General features: G+C 42.1%; 1 protein-coding gene across 1 annotated transcript in view; it reads right to left on the bottom strand.

The window, feature by feature from the left end:
- NBEA (neurobeachin) overlaps positions 1-23,717 on the bottom strand; it is a 1,994,973-nt gene that overhangs the window by 1,022,757 nt on the left and 948,499 nt on the right. Inside the window, 1 exon segment of the mRNA XM_030200381.1 lies at positions 15,733-15,887. Coding sequence (XP_030056241.1) covers positions 15,733-15,887 — 155 coding nt within the window.

Raw genomic sequence — 23,717 nt, 5'->3', positions numbered from 1 at the left:
CTTCTGTGTTTATTGCTCTGTGGGTCTCCTACCCTTCTGTGGGTTTTCAGCCCTTCTGTGTTTATCGCTTGTGGGTTTCCAGCCCTTCTGTGTTTATGGCTCTGTAGGGTTTCAGCCCTTCTGTGTTTATTGCTCTGTGGGTCTCCTACCCTTCTGTGGGTTTTCAGCCCTTCTGTGTTTATCGCTTGTAGGGTTTCAGCCCTTCTGTGTTTATTGCTCTATGGGTTTCCTACCCTTCTGTGTCTAGCTCTGCTAGTTCTCTGTGTTTGTTTCCTGTGTATGACTTGTTAGCTTGGGCACAGCTTTGTTGTTAGCTGGTGTATAGCTTTACTAAGTCTTCTGAGTTTGCTCTGTGTCTGTTTCCAGTGCATGACTTGTTAGCTTGGGCACAGCTTTGTTGTTAGCTGGGGTATAACTTTACTAAGTCTCCTGAGTTTGCTCTGTGTATGTTTCCAGTGCATGACTTGTTAGCTTGGGCACAGCTTTGTTGTTAGCTGGTGTATAGCTTTTCTAAGTCTCCTGAGTTTGCTCTGTGTATGTTCCTGTGTATGACTGGTTGCCTGGGTATAGCGTTCCTATTAGCCTGGGTACAGTCTACTAGTCATTGTGTTGATTCCTGCTGACTGCCAGAACCCGGACAGTTCCTGCTTGTCTGCCTTGCCTTCTCCTAGGTGCCGGGGGGCACTCCTGGATCTTCATTCCTGCTGTTCCTGTAAGTCCTACCGGCTGCCAGAACCTGAGGGCTCAACCCGAGGGGGAAGGCAGTCAAGTGTAGGTGAAGCCTAGGTCCAGGGTGTTCCAGTTCCGCTCCAGTGTGTTCCAGTCCAGCGGGTTTCACTCCTGTATGTTCCTGTCCAGTGGGGCCACTCCAGTGTGTCCAGTCCAGCGGGCCCCACTCCAGTGCGCACCTGTCCGGTGCGTTCCAGTTCCGAGTGTTCCAGTGTAGAACTCCAGTCCGGAGTTCCGGTCCAGTCTTGTCTTATCTCTACCTTGTAGGTGATCTTGCCTGCCACTGCCGCTCCACGGTAGTGGTCCAAGGACTCACGAAACCAGTGCTCCCGGGGAAGAAGCCTGACAGTGTGCCAAGGTCCTCGTGCACGCGACAGTATGGTAGCCGTGTTAGTCCACTTTTAAAGGTAATCAATAGAAATAAAACAAAATAAAACATGGAAAAGAAAATAAGATGATACCTGTCTCTCACCTATCCACACCCATCCTGTTACACTGGAATGCTTTGATGTTTCACTTATATATACTGTCATCTACCAACATTTGCTTATTTCCGATCTGACGAAGAAGGGCAACCTTCAAAAGCTAATCAAGAAATGTATTAAGTTATGTCCAATAAAAAAAGGTATCATCTTATTTTCTTTTCCATGTTTTATTTTGTTTTATTTCTATTGATTACCTATGTATGCTGAGAAAGCTTTTGATTATATCAAATGGGACTTCTTAGATCATGTTCTACAGTGGTTTCAATTCAGGGATCTATTTTATTCAGATGATACAGATACATACTCCCAACCCATTGCGAGGCTTAATATAAACTGTACTTTATAAACCCAATTTCCATTGTTCATAGATACAAGACAAGGGTGCCCCCTATTCCCCCTCATTTTTACTTTACCTATTGAACCCCTGCTATCTATATTAGAGAATCTGATGTGGTAAAAGGCAATACTATAGCCAGCTCTACAATTAAAGTATCTGCCTAAGCAGATGATGCACTACTGAAAGTTCAGTCCTTGTACTTTTTAGTATAATGGAGGAATTTGGTGCCCTTTCCAGATATAGCATACAATGAACTAAAACCCCTTAATGTTTTATGTACCCTGAATGCATTATTTTCTGTTCCCATATGTTGGTGCCTTAGCAGTATTAAGTATCTTATGGTCTAATATGGATAAATTAAAACAGAAGATGAAATAAGCTTATCACAATTGGTCACCCCACCATTTTTCATGTTAGGGCCATACAGAATCAATCAAATTGGTAATTGTCCCTCAAGTGAACTATGTGCTGAGTATATTCCCTCTTCTTTTCCCTAATACTTTTTTTCAGACATATTGATAAGTTGCTCAACCATTTTTTATGGAAAATTAAACCTCCTCGTATTGCTTTATGTAAACTAAAAGCTACTAAAGCTGAAGGGGTTGGCTTTCCTGATTTTAAATCATATAATGTGACCTTTCTTGCCAGGGTGGCTGCTTGGTGGAGCACACTCGATCATTCCAAATTATTTCCTGTTTGGTTACCGAATGAACAAGACATTTTAGATCCACTTCCTTTCCAGTATTACTTAGGAGGGAAAACTCTTCATGCCCTACGTAACAATCTGATAGTTAATGATACCATTACAGCTGCAAGAACAATAGACAACAGCATTTCTCTATCTATCCTATATACGATAAGAGCGCCTATATGAGGTAATCCATCATTAACTATCAACAAGAAGCTTTTCTACTGGCTTTGTGGTATATATACTATTAATGATATCTTACAAGGTGATTCATATTCCCTTATCTCTTGTTTGTCCTGTCTGTCCTAATTAGATTGTAAGCTCTGTCGAGCAGGGGCTGTCTCTTCATGTTCAAGTGTACAGCGCTGCATACGTCTAGTAGCGCTATAGAAATTATAAGTAGTAGTAGTAGTGATTCCATTAGCTCATTTTCCTTCTTACAGGACACTTACTCATTACCAATGGTAGGGATACCTGGAGTCCATGTGATCCGGAAAAGGGAGGCTGTCTGCTGCAGAGTTCTGTGGGGTGCAAAGAGGAAGAGCCCAGCTGCACAAGGTGCTGATGTCATCAAGGCACCCAGAAAACACAAACATGGAGGGCGTAGAGAAAGGGGCATACCAGACTCTGTAAGGCTATTTCCCTGTGAGTCTCACTCTGCTGTTCTCAGCCTGTGAATACAACTATATCAAGATGGGGTCTGTGAACTATGACCCTGTACTTCAGTGAGCAAGCAGATTCAACTTTCTGTTTGTGTCAGCTCTCTGCTTGTGCTAAATCACTGGCAGGCCTGGAAGACGGGGTAGCTGGAAAGAAGACCAGCAAGACCATAAGTGGTCCACAACCTTGTGAACTGTCTATCTGAAGAAAGTACCTGTTGGTCCAGCTGTGCCGGCCAGAGTGACTGTAATCCTGCTTGCTGCAGAGAGCCTGGGCTATTCTCACTCGCTGTGAGAATACAGTGAGTCAGTCTTACTCGCTGTGGAAGACAGTTTGAGTCCAAGGGGGAAAACCTGTGCCAGCCTCATCTGAGAGACCGCCCAAGAGTCAGCTCGGTGAGAATTACAGGGATTTATTTCCGATGTCTGGGATTAGTGAGTGGGTTCTTACCTCAGCAAAGGCGGGTTAGTTCAGAACTGTGGTCAGGAAGAGATGCTGCTAACTGTATTATTTCATGACCTAGTCAGTTACAAATCAGGATTTTGTATAACCTAGTAACCAGTGATAACAGTGTTTTAAGTTAGACAATACATTCTATAGTTTTCTTATCAGCATAAGGTCTCTATATTTGTACCTAAGCCTTATTGCAGAGTTTATCATTTATATTTTCTTATCTTTATAATAAATTCTAATATATATCAGCTGTGACTTTTCTTTATCACAGTTCTCTACAACGAAAGGAAAGTTCTGGTGTAGGCACCAGAAGAGGCAGGTTCCTGTAGAATAATACGCCTAGGCATAAGAAGTTGTTTAGCCAGACTTCTGTAAACGGGAACCTGGGAATTACTCATTGGGTAGCTTTTCCCATAAGAGTTATTTATTTATACATGCCTACAACTCCTTGTGAGCCCCATGGAATATTGTGGGATCAATGTTGCTTGGGTCCCTTCCTTTGAAGCTTCTTCAACAGAGTATTAAACTTCATTTTCTATCATTGTTATGGGTAGAAGGAAAGCCACCTCAAAGACTGCCCAGGCCTCCAGTACTCCTCAACAGGGTCCCATAGACAAGCATTTAATTTCTCAAACTCAGATGAGGTCTGCTGATCCAGTCTCGTCAATGATTCAGGCGTCGTCTAGCTCTCCCGATAGAACCCCTCTTCCTATGCCGGCTCCTTCTGGATTAATACCCATTCCCTGTGGTGAGGCTGGACTTGGGCACTTGGCAGTAGAAGGTTCACCTGTTTCTGACCTCTCTGGGGATCATGGTATTGAATTTCCACAACCTTTGGTACTTTTGCAAATTGATACAGCTGAAATGAAGTTGCTATCTCAAGATATCCTAGAGATATCTGGACTGTAGTAACATGAACAGAATAGAGAATAGGTAATACAGTCAGACAACTTTGCCAATATTCTCAGGATATAGTCAATAAGCTAGAGGCCATTGATAAGTGTTTGCTTCAATTTGATCAGAGGCTCCAGAAAGTAGATCCTTAAACTGCAACTCTTCAGGCAGCTGGCTCTACTGCAATTAAGAACAGTCTCTCAATCCATAATGGTTTGGAGAGGCTGAGGATAACAAAAACCTTAGGGGTCTGTTTACTAAGCTGAATAGCAGCTTCCACACGGCATCACCAACACAGCCTAGTAAACACCAGCGTTAGAGTTTTGAATTTTTCTATTACAAGATTACTGTCACCAGAAATACTGTTTTCTAAATACCTTAAAGAAATATTGCTTTTAAAGGACAATGTAAATATTTCTCACGTTTATTATCTTCTTACAACAACTTGAGTGGTTAATCCGGTTGAAGGAACTTTTGACTCTTTAGAGAGTAGTCAGTTTTAATTTAACAATTTTTTCAGAAACATCTACTGATGATACATCAATGAGGGCTACTCTCTTGATAACTGTTTCTGTTAAGATAAAATTATGGTTCTAAAGGTTTACTTCAAGAAAATAAACATTGCCCTTTGTGGTCAAAAAGGTCAACTGCTTCCTGATGTGGTGCAAGCCACGAAGCTCAGGGGAAAATTTCTCAATTAGGGGAGCACCTTTATTTAAAGACTAGTAAAAGAAGCCCATTTCAGAGCAAATGAAACGGGCGCTAGCAAGGTTTTCGTCGCCAACACCCCCCTCCCTCCCTGCCAACCCCTTCGTTGTTCTGCCATTGCTCCGCCCTCGAGGGAGGGGCCCGGAGTGATTTCTTGTGTTTTTTTAATCCCTTCTGCTTCCATACTGTGTGGAGCTCCTCCCCTCCCCCATCTGCTTTTGTTGTAAGGTAATTGCATAGCACAGGTGGAGCTTCTCTCTCCACGTGCTTTTTTGTCTCTGCACAGAAGCTGGACGGATTTGGGTGCTCTCAGATAAGACTATTTTCTGATTCCCCCTACCTTACACTTGTGGCTCTGGACAACTCTCTCCCCCCCAATCCTAGTCTGTCACTGTATTTCTATTATACCAGGGGGAAAAAAATACTATTTTTAACTGCTCAGCTAAACTTGTGACCTCATAATCTGTGTTTCCTAACTAACTGCTTAGTGGCTATTTCTAATTGATATCTGTATTCTATGTAACTGATTTTAAAACTGCTTATTGGCTATTTGTATTTGATAGTTGATAATCTGAGAACTGGATTTAACAAGTGCTCTAAAATCGGTAGTAGCTTCTCTTGTGTTTTTTTTCCCTTCTGCTTCCATACTGTGTGGAGCTCCTCCACTCCCCCATCTGCTTTTGTTGTAAGGTAATTGCATAGCACAGGTGGAGATTCTCTCTCCACGTGCTTTTTTGTCTCTGCAAAGAAGCTGGACGGATTTGGGTGCTCTCAGATAAGACTATTTTCTGATTCCCCCTACCTTACACTTGTGGCTCTGGGCATTTCAATGCTGTTCTAGAGATAGGTTACAGCAAACACATTCCATAGGTCTTAAGCTTAAGCCCACCCACCCTGCCCCACAACCTATCCACCCCAAGACTGACACTTCCTATATAGCTTTACCAAATATACTACGTATCATAAATTAACCCCACCCTAATTACAACCCCATCATAGTACACCTGTTCATACCCATTTCAACAAATCAAGATGACTTTTATTCTCTGTAATAATTGTGGTGCTTTAGTTTCAAGACCAAGCTTCTGGAGACTTAAAGCTTGTCCTATCTGTCTTCAGCTTGCTACTTTAAAACAGGAGCTCAGCAAAGTAAAGCAGGAATTGAATGCACTTAAAGCAACTTCTAGGACTGCACAAAATCATACTGCACAGAATCATACCAAATTCTCACCACTGCCTCAAAGGATAATACCACCTAAGAATAGATGGTTCACAGTAGGCTCAGGCAGGATTCGTTATGTGACACAGAAGCATCCGCCCTCACAAGTTTTGCCCCTACAGAATTCTTTTGCTCCACTACAGCACTGTGATGCTCCTGAAAATAAAACTGAGGCGGAAGAAAAAGAAAAAGCAAAGAAGGTGGAACAAAAAGATATGAAGGTACCCAAAGAGAAAAGACACCCCCAAATCACTAAAACCGAAACACATACTAGGAAATGTAGATGGAAAGCGATGATCACAAATGCTCGCAGTCTAAGCAATAAAGTTCATGACCTTCATGCCCTAATCTTGGAGGCAGACTTGGACATAGTTGCAATCACAGAGACATGGCTCAATGGTTCCCATGAATGGGATGCAAACATACCAGGCTATAATCTTTTTAGGAAGGATAGAGAGGGGCGTAAAGGTGGAGGAGTAGCTCTGTATGTGAGAAATGATATCACAGCGACTGAAATGACAGGGAACTGGGGAAAGGAAGAAGCGATATGGATCACCTTAAAAAGAGAGGATAGAACCTCTGTCCATGTGGGTGTTGTCTACAGACCCCCGACACAATTGGAGGACCTAGATAAAGATCTGATTGCTGATATTCAAAAGTTGGGGAAGAAAAGAGAGGTGCTGTTGTTGGGAGATTTCAATCTGACGGATGTAGATTGGAAGGTTCCGTCTGCGAAATCGGAAAGAAGTAGAGAGATCGTGGATGCTTTTTCAAAGTGCTTTGCTCAGACAAATGGTGTCAGAACCCACGAGGGAGGGAGCGACGCTAGATCTGGTGCTCACAAATGGGGATAATGTGTCAAATGTCCGAGTGGGTGCCCACCTGGGCGGCAGTGACCATCAAACGGTTTGGTTTGATATGACGGCTGAAGAGGAGGGTGGCCACTCAAAACTCAAAGTCCTGGATTTCAAACATGCTGACTTTAGTAAAATGGGGGAATACCTGAGGAAGGAGCTGATGGGATGGGAGGAAATACAAGAAGTGGAAGGACAGTGGTCCAGGCTGAAAGAAGCTATAAATAGGGCCACAAACCTTTATGTAAGGAAAGTAAATAAAAGCAAGAGAAAAAGGAAACCGATATGGTTCTCCAAGCAAGTGGCTGAGAAAATAAAGGCTAAAGAGTTGGCGTTCCAGAAATACAAAAATCTCAAGAAAAAGGACACGAGGAGCAATAGCAGATGAAACTGAAAGAAGCCAAGAAAGAGATACGACTGGCAAAAGCGCAAACGGAAGAACAAATGGCTAGAAATTTAAGGAGGGGTGGCAAAATTTTCTTCAGGTATATTAGTGAAAGGAGAATGACTAAAAAGGCAATTGTGAGACTAAAAGATACTGCGAACCGCTATGTGGATAATGATGAAGAAAAAGCAAATTTGCTAAATAGATACTTCTGTTCTGTTTTCACAGAAGAAAATCCTGGAGAAGGACCGCGATGGTCTGCAAAAAGTACAAATGAGATTGAAGTGGATAGAGCACTGTTCATGGAAGAGAGTGTGTATGAACAACTTGAAAAGCTAAAGGTGGACAAAGCCATGGAACCGGATGGGATCCACCTAGGATATTGAGGGAGCTCAGAGAGGTTCTGGTGGGTCCTCTTAAAGATTTGTTTAATAAATCCTTGGAGACGGGAGAGGTTCTGAGGGATTGGAGAACGGCGGATGTGGTCCCTCTTCACAAAAGTGGTGATAGGGAAGAAGCTGGAAACTACAGGCCGGTAAGCCTCACTTCGGTTATTGGAAAAGTAATGGAAGCGATGCTGAAGGAAAGGATAGTGAATTTTCTGGAAGCCAATAAGTTGCAAGATCCGAGACAACATGGTTTTACCAAAGGTAAATCGCGCCAAACAAACCTCATTGAATTATTTGATTGGGTGACAGGAGAATTGAATCAGGGACGAGCTATGAACGTAATCTACTTAGATTTCAGCAAAGCTTTTGACACGGTTCCCCACAGGAGGCTCTTAAATAAACTGGATGGGCTGAAGATAGGACCTGAAGTGGTGAACTGGATTAAGAACTGGTTGACGGACAGATGTCAGAGGGTGGTGGTGAATGGAATTCGCTCGGAGGAGCAAAAGGTGAGTAGTGGAGTGCCTCAAGGATCGGTGCTGGGGCCGATTCTATTCAATATATTTCTGAGTGACATTGCCAAAGAGTTAGAAGGTAAAGTTTGCCTATTTGCGGATGATACTAAGATCTGTAACAGAGTGGACACCCAGGAGGGAGTGGAAAACATGAAAAAGGATCTGCGGAAGCTAGAAGAATGGTCTAAGGTTTGGCAATTAAAATTCAATGCGAAGAAATGCAAAGTGATGCACTTAGGGAGTAGAAATCCACGGGAGATGTATGCGTTAGGCGGGGAGAGTCTGATAGGCACGGATGGGGAGAGGGATCTTGGGGTGATAGTATCTGAGGATTTGAAGGCAATGAAACAGTGTGACAAGGCGGTGGCCCTAGCTAGAAGGTTGTTAGGCTGTATAGAGAGAGGTGTGACCAGCAGAAAAAAGGGGGTGTTGATGCCCCTGTGTAAGTCGTTGGTGAGGCCCCACCTGGAGTATTGTGTTCAGTTCTGGAGGCCGTATCTTGTTAAGGATGTAAAAAGAATTGAAGCGGTGCAAAGAAAAGCTACGAGAATGGTATGGGATTTGCGTTACAAGACGTATGAGGAGAGACTTGCGGACCTGTACATGTATACTCTGGAGGAAAGGAGAAACAGGGGTGATATGATACAGGCGTTCAAATATTTGAAAGGTATTAATCTGCAAATGAACCTTTTCCGGAGATGCTAAGGCAGTAGAACGAGAGGACATGAAATGAGACTGAAGGGGGGCAGACTCAAGAAAAATGTCAGGAAGTATTTTTTCACGGAGAGAGTAGTGGATGCTTGGAATGCCCTCCCGCGGGAGGTGGTGGAAACGAAAACGGTAACGGAATTCAAACATGCGTGGGATAAACATAAAGGAATCCTGTTCAGAAGGAATGGATCCTAAGGAGCTTAGCCGAGATTGGGTGGCAGAGCCGGTGGTGGGAGGTGGAGATGGTGCTGGGCAGACTTATACGGTCTGTGCCCTGAAAAGGACAGGTACAAATCAAGGTAAGGTATACACAAAAAGTAGCACATGTGAGTTTATCTTGTTGGGCAGACTGGATGTAACATAGTAACATAGTAGATGACGGCAGAAAAAGACCTGCATGGTCCATCCAGTCTGCCCAAGATAAACTCATATGTGTATACCTTACCTTGAATTTGTACCTGTCTTATTCAGGGCACAGACCGTATAAGTCTGCCCAGCAGTATTTCGCGCCTCCCAACCACCAGTCCCCGCCTCCCATCACTGGTTCTGGTACAGACCATATAAGTCTGCCCTCCCCTATCCTAGCCTCCCAACCACCAACCCATCTTCCCCCCACCTGCTCCGCCACCCAATTTCAGCTAAGCTTCTGAGGATCCATTCATTCTGCACAGGATTCCTTTATGCATATCCCACGCAAGTTTCAATTCCGTTACCGTTTTCATCTCCACCACCTCCCGCGGGAGGGCATTCCAAGCGTCCACCACCTTCTCTGTGAAAAAATACTTCCTGACATCTTTCCTGAGTCTGTCCCCCCTTCAATCTCATTTCATGTCCTCTCGTTCTACCGCCTTCCCATCTCCGGAAAAGATTCGTTTGTGGATTAATACCTTTCAAATATTTGAATGTCTGTATCATATCACCTCTGTTCCTCCCTTCCTCCAGGGTATACATGTTTAGGTCAGCAAGTCTCTCTTCATACGTCTTGGAACGCAAATCCCATACCAGCCTCGTAGCTTTTCTTTGCACCGCTTCCATTTTTGTAATATCCTTCGCAAGGTACGGCCTCCAAAACTGAACACAATACTCCAGGTGGGGCCTCACCAACGTCTTATACAGGGGCATTAAAACCTCCTTTCTTCTGCTGGTCACTCCTCTCTCTATACAGCATAGCAATCTTCTAGCTACGGCCACCGCCTTGTCGCACTGTTTCGTCGCCTTCAGGTCCTCAGATACTATCACCCCAAGATCCCTCTCCCCATCTGTGCCTATCAGACTCTCCCCGCCTAACACATACGTCTCCCTTGGATTTCTACTCCCTAAGTGCATCACTTTGCATTTCTTCGCATTGAATTTTAATTGACAAACGTTAGACCATTCTTCTAGCTTCTTCAGATCTTTTTTCATGTTTTCCACTCCCTCTCGGGTGTCCACTCTGTTGCAAATCTTGGTGTCATCCGCAAAAAGGCAAACTTTACCTTGTAACCCTTTGGCAATGTCACTCAGAAATATATTGAACCGTGCAGGTCTTTTTCTGCCGTCATCTACTATGTTACTATGTTACTATATATGTTACTATGTTACACTCTAGCCAAACAAATCTATTCAGTTACGATCAGGGCAGAGACTGTAGATGTCTGCCCAGCACTGGTTTTGATTCCCAATTATCGGCACTGCCACCCAATCTCTACTAAGATTCCACAGATCCATTTCTTCTAAACAGGATTCCTTTGTGTTTATCCCACGCATGTTTGAATTCCATTACCATTTTCATCTCCACCACCTCACGTGGGAGGCAATTCCATGTATCTACCACCCTTTCCATTAAAATGAAAATTGCTGGTCACTTGGATAATAACTTGTGTTGGTCTTGTAAATCAGCTATATGAACCTGTTATGTCCCTCACCTGAATGGCAGTCCGCGTGGCCGATTTGCCACCGAGCCTCATCCCGGCGGCGATAGCCAGCCATGCGGGCTGGCGGCGGCAGTCCTGTGGGGTCCGGTTCTGATGGCCGGCTATGTTGTTCCGGCCGTGGGCATGGGTCCAGCTGATTGGATGGCCATCATGCGGTGGCCGGCCACGCGGTCTGGTGGCGTTCCGGAAGCCACGCCGGTTTCCGGTGCGGGTAGCTCGCATGGCCTGGTTGCACGGGATTGGGCGCCTTTCCCGAGGATCCACCTTTTCCCTTTCAGGCATTAATCTGGAGCACTCTCTGCACCTGCCCGTGGTTACTGCTGATGAGGGGACTACTTAAGGCCAGCAGTTCCCTGCACACCTTGCTTCGGCTTCTATGCTTATAGAGGTTTGGTGCTCATCTTATACGCTCCTTTGCTTTACTTGCCTACCGTTACCTGACCCTTGGACTGGACCTGATACTTGTTGCTTTGCTGCCTGCCCTGACCCCTGGACTGAACCTGATACTCGTTGCTTTGCCGCCTGCCCTGACCCTTGGACTGAACCTGATACTTGTTGCCTTGCTGCCTGCCCTGACCCTTGGACTGAACCTGATACCTGTTGCTTTGCTGCCTGCCCTGATCCCTGGACTGTACCGGCTCAACCTTTGAGTTTTTGCCCGCCTTGCTTCTAGCCTGGTCTAGGCGGCCCCACCCCGTCCGGTTCCCAAAGTCCTGGTGGTCACCTGCACCTGGGGGCTCAACCCCTGGGGAACGATGGTCGCTTCCCAGCTGAAGCTAGGGGTTGTCCGGCTGCCTGACTGAGCGTGGCGCGACTCTACCCATCGTGCTCAGTCGGGACACAAGAGCTCACTGCTCGAGTCACAACAGGACCATAACAGAACCTTCAATCATATTCTTTTCGATTGTTCTAAAACCTTCAAATTTTTGAATAATATTTGGTGTGTGATTTCTGATATTTTTCATTTATCTGAAGTGCTTTCAATCAGTAAAATCTTATTTAGTTTGCCTGTTATTGAAAAGGTTTTAGATAAATATTCCTCCAAATTGTATGATACGTTAATTGCTATAGGTCTAAAAATGGTTTTAGTAAATTGGAAGGATTATTCCCTTCTTAATTCTCACTTTTGGTGGCATTCTGTTTTACAAATCCACAAATTTGAATTATCTTTAGCCATCAAAGTTAGAAATTCCTTATATTTTGAGAAAGTGTGGTTGCCTTTAAAAACGTATCTTTCTTTAAGCAAGAGCTTAAAGCTCTATCCTTTTGGTTCTAATTTTAATTATTAAGTTTATCAATTTCTATGTAAATTGCAGGTTCTGTTTTGAATTTATTTATAAATTACATAAGTACATAAGTAATGCCATACTGGGAAAAGACAAAAGGTCCACCGAGCCCAGCATCCAGTCCCCGACAGTGGCCAATCCAGGTCAAGGGCACCTGGCAAGCTACCCAAATGTACAAACATTTTATACAAGTTATTCCCGAAATTGTGGATTTTTCCTAAGTCCATTTAGTAGCTTAGGAAACCGTCACCCCTTTTTAAACTCTTTCAAGCTAACCGCCTTCACTACGTTCTCCGGCAACGAATTCCAGAGTTTAATTATGCGTTGGGTGAAGAAAACTTTTCTCCTATTTGTTTTAAATTTACTACACTGTAGTTTCATCGCATGCCCCCTAGTCCTAGTATTTTTGGAAAGCGTGAACAGATGCTTCACATCCACCTGTTCCACTTCACTCATTATTTTATATACCTCTATCATGTCTCCCCTCAGCCGTCTCTTCTCCAAGCTGAAAAGCCCTAGCCTCCTTAGTCGTCCCATCCCCGCTATCATTTTTGTCGCCCTTCGCTGCACCTTTTCCAGTTCTACTATATCTTTCTTGAGATGCGGCGACCAAAATTGAACACAATACTCAAGGTGCGGTCGCACCATGGAGCGATACAATGGCATTATAACATCCTCACATCTGTTGTCCATACCTTTCCTAATAATACCCAACATTCTATTCGCTTTCCTAGCCGCAGCAGCACACTGAGCAGAAGTTTTCAGTGTATTATCAATTATGACACCCAGATCCCTTTCTTGGTCCGTAACTCCTAACGTGGAACCTTGCATGACGTAGCTATAATTCGGGTTCTTTTTCCCCACATGCATCACCTTGCACTTGTTCACATTAAATGTCATCGGCCATTTAGCCGCCCAGTCTCCCAGTCTCGTAAGGTCCTTCCGTAATTTTTCATAATCCTCTCGCAAGTTAACAACTTTGAATAACTTTGTGTCATTAGCAAATTTAATTACCTTGCTGGTTACTCCCATCTCTAAATCATTTATAAATATATTAAAAAGCATCGGTCCTAGCACTGACCCCTGAGGAACCCCACTAACTACCCTTCTCCATTGTGAATACTGCCCATTTAACCCCACTCTCTGTTTCCTATCCTTCAACCAGTTTTTAATCCACAATAGGACTTTTCCTCCTATCCCAATACCCTCCAATTTCCTCTGGAGGGTCATGTACCAGTCTAATTACTTAAAACTCTTTTATCAAACTATTTTTAATGTAAAACTTTTATGCCCTCAGTGTGTATTAAAGAGCCCTTCCACCTTTTGTCATGGTGTTATTTACCAGCACTCAAATTTGTAACATCATAGCACCAAATCCCCGCCTCCCTACCTCCATATATTAACTTATGGTGGTCTCTTATGATGTAATATACCGGTTTTCTCAGTCTCTACCTTAAATAAACCAGTTCATTAATTTTTAACTGTACTTATCTTCTGGCAGAAATTCAGTGCTCGGGTGCCATTAACATCTCATGAACAAAATCCCATGTTGTCCTTGTAATTCGTGCTGTATATTTTGGTTGATCTCATTCGCCTTGTTCCCAACACAGAACTGAGTTTCGCTATAAAGTGTCTTCAAGAGAACAAACTGCAAAAGAATCATTTGCACATGCCAATACCTAGGGCAGAAACTCTGGACACCACATCAAAAGCATCATAGGTCACCCGGACCCCATGCTTTCAACATTCCTTCTGCTTGGCTTCAGCTTTCTCTGAAGGCAGAGAATCTGCATGCCCCACTACACTGTGCACCAAGTTCCACAAATAGATGCTCAATGTAGAGCTGGAAAGACTGTGAGACACGAGCATGGAGGTCTGGTAAACCTTTCTCCAAAAATACACAGCTTCTAGAATTTCACCCCAGGGGTGCAGAGGAGTGAATCCTAGAACTCTTAGTTCTCTTGAGAGCAGATTCAACCATCATGGAAAGATGCAGCAACTGTTGATTTTTGAATCCATGAGCCTTCTTGTCTATCTAGAGTCAGTCTTCCAAGATATAGGCTGCACAGAGTGATGGGTCTCCCAAGTCCTCATCTATGCAGCATAAAGGATGTCATGCATGGGCACTGTCATGGCTTCCCTAGGAGGATCTTCACTGTCAACAACATCCAACAACTCGGCCCTCAGCTTGACCTGCCCTCAACTTCCACATCAAATGTGATGGTCTTAGCCATCTCCCTCAAAAAAACTGACAGAGTTCCTCCAGCAGGGACTTTCTCTGATTCTGAGGTGTCGAAGCAGGAAAATACCTTCTTGATGCTACTGCGCCCCCAATGTCCAATGAAACTCCACCAGCCATGGGGACCGATACCTCTAAAGCTGAGACTGATGAACCAAACAAAAGTGCCAAAAAGTTTCTCACGCTGGGACTCTCAACTTTTGGGGGTTGTTTTGTGCATTTTGGAACAGAGAAGACTATTATAGGCCTTGTGGTTAGCTTCTAGGCACACGAAACACCAATTGTGAGGGTCAGTCAAAGAGATGACTTTGTCACACCAAGAATACTTCTTAAAACCACTGTTTTAAGAGACACTGGGGCAAAAACAATCAAATGGCTCAAATTGTTTAAAACAAATAAATAAAGATACTGACTGGGTGCTCAGGCCTACAAAGGCTGAAGGAGCTGTGCAAAAAAAAAAAAACAGAAAGAAAGAAAGAAAATAAAGAAAACTTATACAAATTGGCAAACTAAGAAAATAAAAAGGGGAAATTAGGAACAACAAAAATGAAAAGAATAAGAAAAGGGTTCCTGAGCTCCACAAGGGAAGGCATACAAACTATGAAAAAAGATGCACTGAGGAGAGCTTTACCAAGACAGGTAAAGCTCTGGAGAAAGGCAAAGACTGCTAGTCCTGCGTGCTCATATCAGGCATGAAGGTAGGCACCTACACATATATAGTATGGTGCTGCCAAAGGCTTCAAGAAATTACTGGTGCACTGGTTTGCATCTGTGCTGGGCTCCATCAGATGACATCAAGGCAAATGATACCCTGCTTGTCCTTGGAGAAGAAATACCATAAGGCAAAGAAAGTCACCAAGCAAAAAACATGCACAGAAAGCAGACAAAAATAGATCCTCACAGCTCCATGGAAAAATGAATGCCTGGTCCTGCGCAAGTAAGGCGGAAAGGAAAGTAGGCATGCTCAGTCAAGGCTGCCAAACGTTTATAGAAATAGAACGCTGGGTAGCATCTATGCCAGACTCCATGGGATGATATCACTCATATGCAGTAACTAATGTCCTGTTTGTCCGTACCACCTTCTGAATAGGTGGAGGTAAGTGCTCATTATAAAAAAATTTTAATGGTCATGTTAATGCAAACATTAGCACATGGACATTGATTGTTTTAACCTGCTCGAGATTTAAGATGGGGGAATAAAATAATTATAATAAATTCATTTTAAAAGAACATATAAAAATAAAGAAGAAAAACTGGAGCATAGTACCTGTTGTATTGATCATACTTTTTGGGGTGGCTCCTGTAGCTGCAAATATATTTGGTGTACTGCTTGGCATCAATCCTGCTCCAGTTGTAGCAGCTCCAACAGTAGTCACAGCTAGACTACCTGGAGCGGGTTTCTTCACAGGTACAACGACGCTTCTGCAAAAAGAGGGATAGACAAAAAGATCATGTCAAAAAGTTAATCAAACCTAGGTCACAATTAATTTTCAACTGGAAGCAATATATTTTATTAATATGCTATATATATTTTTTATTGAACTTTATACTTTATGTACAATTGCATAATAACAGAAATATGTGTAATAATAAATCATGCAAGATAATAAAAAAAAAACCAGCTACATGCAAATCCACTTTATGAAGACCACAGGCTGATAGAAAGGGGGGAAAAAAAGAAAATTTCCCCTCAACTACATCAGGCAGTATTATAATTCCTTAATGCCCATCTAAACAACCAATTTGAAGTGCTATTCTTCAAGGGAGCCAAATGAATGCACGGGTTCCTGAAGAAGATTTTTTTCTCTGAAATGGGGCTCTGTTGGACTGGTGGTGTCTCATGAAGGAATAGTCTTGGGAAGCGAACATAAGTTCATCCTTCCTGATTGTTTTTTGATTACCCGTTGATAGGAGGGTTGGTTTTGTATTTTAGGAGGACTTTATAATTATTAATTTTCAGTGATCATGTGTATGAGTGTATCTTTTGAAAACTAAAAGATTTGAAATCAAAGAGGCTTTTTTTGCACAAGGGTTTGAGTTAATGTTTGGCACATGAGAAGCGGTTCACTCGCTTGAATATAGACCATTGCTGCTGAGAGATTGGAAAGCAGTATGTCTCAACTCACACAGAGGTCTTTTCACTATATAATTTATATTGGAACATTTTATTTATAATCTTTTGGTTTCAGAAGGTACACACTCATTACACTCTCACTGTAAATCAGTTAAGGTATCTTTTCATGCTTGCTTCCTTATAAAAGGACAACAACGAGGTTGTGACTGGCTCCTGTGAAGATTATAATTTCCAAGATCACCTCTAGAATCTTTATTAAAAATTGGTGTTACATTGGCCACCCTCCAACCTTCTGGTACCATGCTTGATTTTAAAGATAAATTAAATATGACAAATAGTTCCGCAAGTTCATTTTTCAATTCTATCAGTACTCTGGGATGTATACCATCCGGTCCAGGCAATTTGCTACTCTTCAATTTGTCAAATTGCCTCATTACATCTTCCATGTTTACAGAGATTTGATTCAGGTTCTCTGACTCGACAGCACTGAATACCATTTCTGGCACCGGTATCTCTCCCACATCTTCCTCAGTGAAAATCGAAGCAAAGAATTCATTTCAGCTGTCCACTATGGTCTTGACATCTCCGAGCTCCCCTTTTACCCCTCGGTCATCTAGCGGTCCAACCAATTCTTTTCATGGCTTCTTCCTTCTAATATATCTAAAAAGGTTTTTTACTATGTGTTTTTGCCTCAATCGCAATATTTTTTTCAAAGTCCCTCTTTGCCTTCCTTATCAGAACTTTGCATTTGACTTGGCAATCCTTATGCTGTTTCCTATTATTTTCATTTCGATACTTTTTCCATCTTCTGAAGGACTTTTTAGCTCTAATAGCTTCATTCACTTCACCTTTTAACCATGTCATCTGTCGTTTGGCCGTTCTTCCTCATTTCTTAATACATGGAATATATCTGGCCTGGGATTCCAGGATGGTATTTTTGAACAGTATTCTTTGCAGCTGCTCTTCTAAGTTATTTTTTACTGTTCTTCTCATTTTAACATAGTCTCCTTTTTCAAAGTTAAATGCTTAAGGGTTGGATTTCCTGTGTGTACTTACTCCAGAGCTTATATCAAATCTGACAATGTTATGATCACTATTATTAAGTGGCCCCAGCAGCATTACTTCATACAACATATTATGCGCTCCACTAAGGACTAGGTCTAGATTTCTTCCTCATCTTGCTGGCTCCTGAACCAGCTGCTCCATAAAGCAGTCCTTGATTTCATCAAGGAATTTTACGCTCCCTAGCATGCCCTGAGGTTAAATTTACCCAGTCAATATTGGGGTAATTGAAATCAATACTACTGTCAAAAATTCTACAATCTGCCAGTGTTCAAGGGTGATAATAGGTTCATAGACATGAAAGTTGGTGAAGAAAAAAAGACCTCAGTGAAACTGGACACACCTCTGTTTAAAGGACATGCCTTAAATAGAGAGGGGACCTCCATAATCATTAGTCTCAAAAAAAACTCCATATACATTTCTTTCATGCTTTATATGTCCTAACACCCTTTCAAACACTGTCAATGAAGGCAAAAAAACCCCTTTTTGGCCATAAGCCATTACTTAGCTTGGATAGTGAAACCAACGTGATTTTCTTGGGTCCGTACAGTGTCTCTCACAGTCCGTTCCTGCACTCTCCTCAGTTCCCGATTCCCGACAGGAACAGCAGTGTGAAGAGCTTTTGAAAGCTCAAAAGGAAACATCTAATTTTGAAGAAGAGTTGAAGGATTTACAGTTCAAATTAGATAAATTTCAGAAAGAACTGCATACCCAAAAGATTAAAAAATATCAAAGGGATGAGCGAGATTATAAAGATGGATATATTTACCCATGGATGAAAAAAGACCTTGTAGAGGGTAACGTTAATAAGAAACAAACCCGGTTTCAGTTTTCCTCCGACACATCTAGTAGTAATGAAGAACTGGATCCTCCGGGGGATAAAAGAAAAGAGGCTTATGGAAAAAACTAAGGTTGGAGAGCACGTGGAAAAGGGAATTGAAATGTCAGTCAATGACCCCAAACGAGGTCACAATGATGCAACCAGCAGTGCTAAATATTTCAGACCGACAATTGACAACAGATGAGCTGCATGTGTTCAGTAAAGGTTTATCGTTCATTCCTACGGGATTTCATGATCCTTTTTTTGTTTCGAATGGACAATGAGAAATTTATACGGAAGTTGAATTTGAAGTTTTTTGCTTCAGGAGAACAAGAAAGTAGCAGAGACCATTCTCTGATCAGTGAAACGTCTAAATGGACGCCTACAGGAAGTTTGGATGCGGTATTATCTACATTTAGAGCGGGCATATTGAAAGATGTAGAGGAAGTGGAGTCTCGTTTGCCCAGACGGAAAATAAATTTGAATTATGATGAATGACGAGCTTTATAAAGTTTACAACAGGACTTGAGCATAACTATAAGGAAAGCAGATAAAGGAGGTGCGGTTGTGGTTCAGAACACCGTGGACTACATGAATGAGATCAGAAGACAATTGTCAGATAACAGTACTTATTTGGAATTGAGTGAAGATCCTTCAGAGATGGTACAAGAACATATTTTACAGTTGACCAACAAGGGCAGACAATTGGGCTTTTTGACCCAAAAAGAATATACCTTTTTGAACTGTAGGGTTTTTAAGGTGCCCATTTTTAATACTCTGCCAAAAATTCATAAGAACTTATTGGCTCCCCCGGGCCGACCTATCGTGTCAGCCAGAGGATCTTTATTAGAACACTCCACTCAATTCATTGATAAGATTCTGCAGCCTCAGATGCTGCTCATCAGGTCCTTCGTACAAGATAGCTCACATTTTTTGTGAGTGCTGGAAACGTTGCAGGGACAGCAGACTCCAAATAGTATATTAGTGACTTTGGACGTCTCTGCCCTTTATACATCCATTCCTCAAACAGAAGCCTTATGTGTCCTGGAACAAATTCTGGATCAGAGACCCAGACCACATTTGATCCCTACAGACTTTCTTTTGGAGTTGATACGGATCACTTTATCTGAGAATTATTTCACATGTGATCTTAAATATTATTTTCAGAAAACAGGAGTTTCTATGGGAGCTACTTGCTCCCCTACAATTGCTAATCTGTTTATGGAAGCGCTGGCAACTGGAAGGATTTATACATTAGAATCTCTCAGACACGCCAGATGCTGGTTGCGATACATCGATGACATTTTCATGATATGGGGAGGCACAGAGTCCCAGTTGGATCAATTTGTTAAAGAATTAAATGAATGTCATGGAACTATTAAATTTGAATCTAAACATAGTAACAGAGATATTGCCTTTTTGGATATCTGGGTAGAGGTTGTTGCAGGACGCTTGGAAACATCAGTGTTTATAAAGCCTACTGATAGAAACACTACTCTGCAGTTTAATAGTTTGCATCCGGATCATTGCAGAACTAATATAACCCTTTGCTCAATTTTTACGACACAGAAGAATTTGCTCCACTAAAGACAGGTTTCATGATCATGCTACGGAATTGGAAACCAAATTATATGACTGAGGTTATCCCAAACAATTGGTGTCCAAGGCCAGGAAGAGAGTGTCTCACAATCATAGAGAATGGTTATTATACCCGAAATCAGAGCCAGTGGACAAGGAGGAGGTGGTGACGTTTGTGACCCGGTTCAACTCTCACTCGAACATCATGACTAGGATAATTAAAAAGCATTTGGCGTTACTAAACATACATCCTTGTTTACAGGATTTGAGGATCCTCTTTGCGTTTCAGAGAAGTAGTAATCTGAATGACAAGCTATGTCGGGCTGACATTTGGAATAGAGGAAGTTTGAGACAGAGAGGAGGAGGATCCCATCGTGCATGTGGGAGTTGTATGGTTTGTAGCATTATGACTGAAGCTAATGTGTTTGTGAATCATAATACAGGGAAGACTTACGATCTGCATGCGACTATGGACTGTACATCTAGGAACGTCATTTATGTCATTAGTTGCCCTTGTGGGCTGTATTATGTGGGACAGACATCCCATGCTTTGAAGATACGGTTGATCGAACACAGACATTGTATCCAGTCTAATAAAACATATGAACCTATGGTTATCACATTGTATGAACAAGCAACATTGTTTTTCGGATCTGAGATGCATCGTGATTGAACAGGTCTATGTTACTGAACGAAAAAGCGATATCAGGAAGATTCTAAGACAAAAGGAGCAGAGATGGATTTTTACTTTACAATCTGTCATACCAGGTGGTTTAAATATCTCCATTGAATGGAAAGCCTTTCTTTGAAAAAACTTGTATTGATGACGGGAGGACGGGATGACGTCAGACGCTGAAGATTTAAATAGAATGGAAGTAGAGAAGCTGACTGCCATTCCTGTGAGGATGTCTGAGTATTGATTGAAGGCGTGGGTCAAGACTTGGAGGTGCTGTTAAAGATTTCCCTTCCCCTGACGCAGACATTTAGTGACGAAACAGGGCTTCCCTGTCGGGAATCGGGAACTGAGGAGAGTGCAGGAACGGACTGTGAGAGACACTGCACGGACCCAAGAAAATCACGTTGGCTTCACTATCCAAGCTAAGTAATGGCTTATGGCTTTTATTGCCTTCATTGACAGTGTTTGAAAGGGTGTTAGGACATATAAAGCATGAAAGAAATGTATATGGAGTTTTTTTGAGACTAATGATTGGAGGTCCCCTCTCTATTTAAGGCGTGTCCTTTAAACAGAGGTGTGTCCGGTTTCACTGAGGTCTTTTTTCTCCATCAACTTTCATGTCTATGAACCTATTATCACACTTCAACACTGGCAGATTGTAGAATTTTTGACAGTAGTATTGATTGTATTCTACATATTCCGTATATTGCAGTAATTGGAATCACCCATTATTATTGTATTCCTCAGTTTCTTAGCCTACCTAATTTCTGATAACATTTCTACATCTGTCTGCTCAATCATGTGGACAGTAGTACACTCCTATCACTATCCTTTCCTCCTTTACACATGGAATTTAAATTCATAGGGATTCTGAGGTGTGTTTCGTGCCCAGCAGAATTTTTAGTCTATTTGATTCAAGGCCCTCCTTAAAACCCTTTAATGACCAATGTTCCGATCAATCTGTTCCCATATGGCTTATTACGGTAACAATGGACACTAAAGGCTTAACATAAAATGATACCCCTCCACCAATTCGATGCACCCTATCACTGCAATATAATTAGTATCCTGGTACGACAGTGTCGCACTGGTTGTCTACCATTTCTAAGACCTTCCAACCAGGTCTCAGAAATGCCTATTATATCTATTTTTTTCATTTAGTGCAATACATTCTAACTCTCCAATCTTATTTCTTAGGCGTCTGGCATTGGCATATAGACATTTCAAACTAAGTTTGTTGTTCCTATTTGCATCTTGTTCAGCAGTTTCCAGTGATAGTTTGCAATCTTGAAAAATCTGTTTTCTTTTTATTTAAAGACACCTGGGCTACTATTGTCTCTATTACCACATCGATATTGGGATGCCCTATCTTCCCTGTTTTGCTGATATCTTTGAAAGATACCTTTTACGAACCATCCACTTTTGAACGACTGTCGACCTTCCCCCAGTTCCCAGTTTAAAAGCTGTCCTATATCCTTTTTTAACGCCAGCAGCCTGTTCCCATGTGGTTAAGGTACATAAGTACATAAGTATTGTCATACCGGGACAGACCAAAGATCCATGAAGACCAGCATCCTGTTTCTAACAGTGGCCAATCTAGGTCACAAATACCTGGCAAGATCCCAAAAAAAGTACAAAACATTTTATGCTGCTTATCCCAGAAATATTTTCCCCAAGTCCAATTTAATAATGGTCTAAGAACTTTTCCTTTAGGAAGCCGTCCAAACCTTTTTTTAAACTCTGCTAAGTTAACCGCATTTAACACATTTTCTGGCAACTAATTCCAGAGTTGAATTACATGTTGAGTGAAGAAATATTTTCTCCGATTCGTTTTACATTTACTACGTTTTACCTTCATCACAGGCCCCCTAGTCCTGTGAAAACAGTGAAAACAGATGCTTCACGTCTACCCGTTCTACTCCACTCATTACTTTATAGACCTCTATCATATCTCCCCCCTCAGCTGTCTTTTCTCCAAGCTGAAGAGCACTAGCCGCTTTAGTCTTTCCTCATAGGGAAGTCGTCCCATCCCCTTTATCATTTTTGTCGCCCTTCTCTGCACCTTTTCTAATTCCACTATATCCTTTTTGAGATGCGGCGACCAGAATTGAACACAATATTCCAGGTGTCGTCGCAACATGGAGCGATACATAGGCATTATAACATCCTCATTTTTGTTTTCCATTCCTTTCCTAACAATACCTAACAGTCTGTTTGCTTGCTTAGCCGCTGCAGCACACTGAGCAGAAGGTTTCAAAGTATCATCAACGACGACAACTAGATCATCTTTCTTGGTCGGTGACTCCTAACGTGGAACCTTGCATGACTTAGCTATAATTCGGGTTCCTCTTTCCCACATGCATCGCTTTGCACTTGCTCACATTAAACATCATCTGCCATTTAGACGCTCAGTCTCCCAGTCTCGTCGGGTCCTCTTGTAATTTTTCATAATCCTATATAACTCCCATCTCTAGGTCATTTATAAATATGTTAAAAAGCAGCAGTCCCAGCACAGACCCCTGGGGAACCCCACTAACGACCCTTCTCCATTGAGAATACTGACCATTTAACTCTACTTTCTGTTTACTATCTACCAGTTTTTAATCCACAATAGGACAATACCTCCTATCCCATGACTCTCCAATTTTCTCTGGAGTCTTTCATGAGGTACTTTGTCAAACGCCTTCTGAAAATCCAGACACACAATATCAACCAACTCACCTTTATCCACATGTTTGTTCACCCCTTCAAAGAAATGTAATAGATTGGTGAGGCAAGATTTCCCCACACTAAATCCATGTTGACTTTGTCTCATTAATACACGCCTTTGAAAATATGCTTTGTAATTTTGTTCTTTATAATAGTCTCTAACATTTTGACCGGCACCGACACAAGACTCACTGGTCTATAATTTCCCAGATCTCCACTGAAACCTTTTTTAAAAATCGGGGTTACATTGGCCACCCTCCAATCTTCTGGTACCACACTCGATTTTAAGAGTAAATTACATATTACTAACAACAGTTCCGCAAGTTCATTTTT

The sequence above is a fragment of the Microcaecilia unicolor genome, chromosome 4 (assembly GCF_901765095.1).
Source record: "Microcaecilia unicolor chromosome 4, aMicUni1.1, whole genome shotgun sequence".
NCBI classification, from domain to species: Eukaryota; Metazoa; Chordata; class Amphibia; order Gymnophiona; family Siphonopidae; genus Microcaecilia; species Microcaecilia unicolor.
The sequence above is the reverse complement of the archived record's forward strand: the minus strand, read 5'-3'. Positions and strand labels throughout refer to the sequence as shown.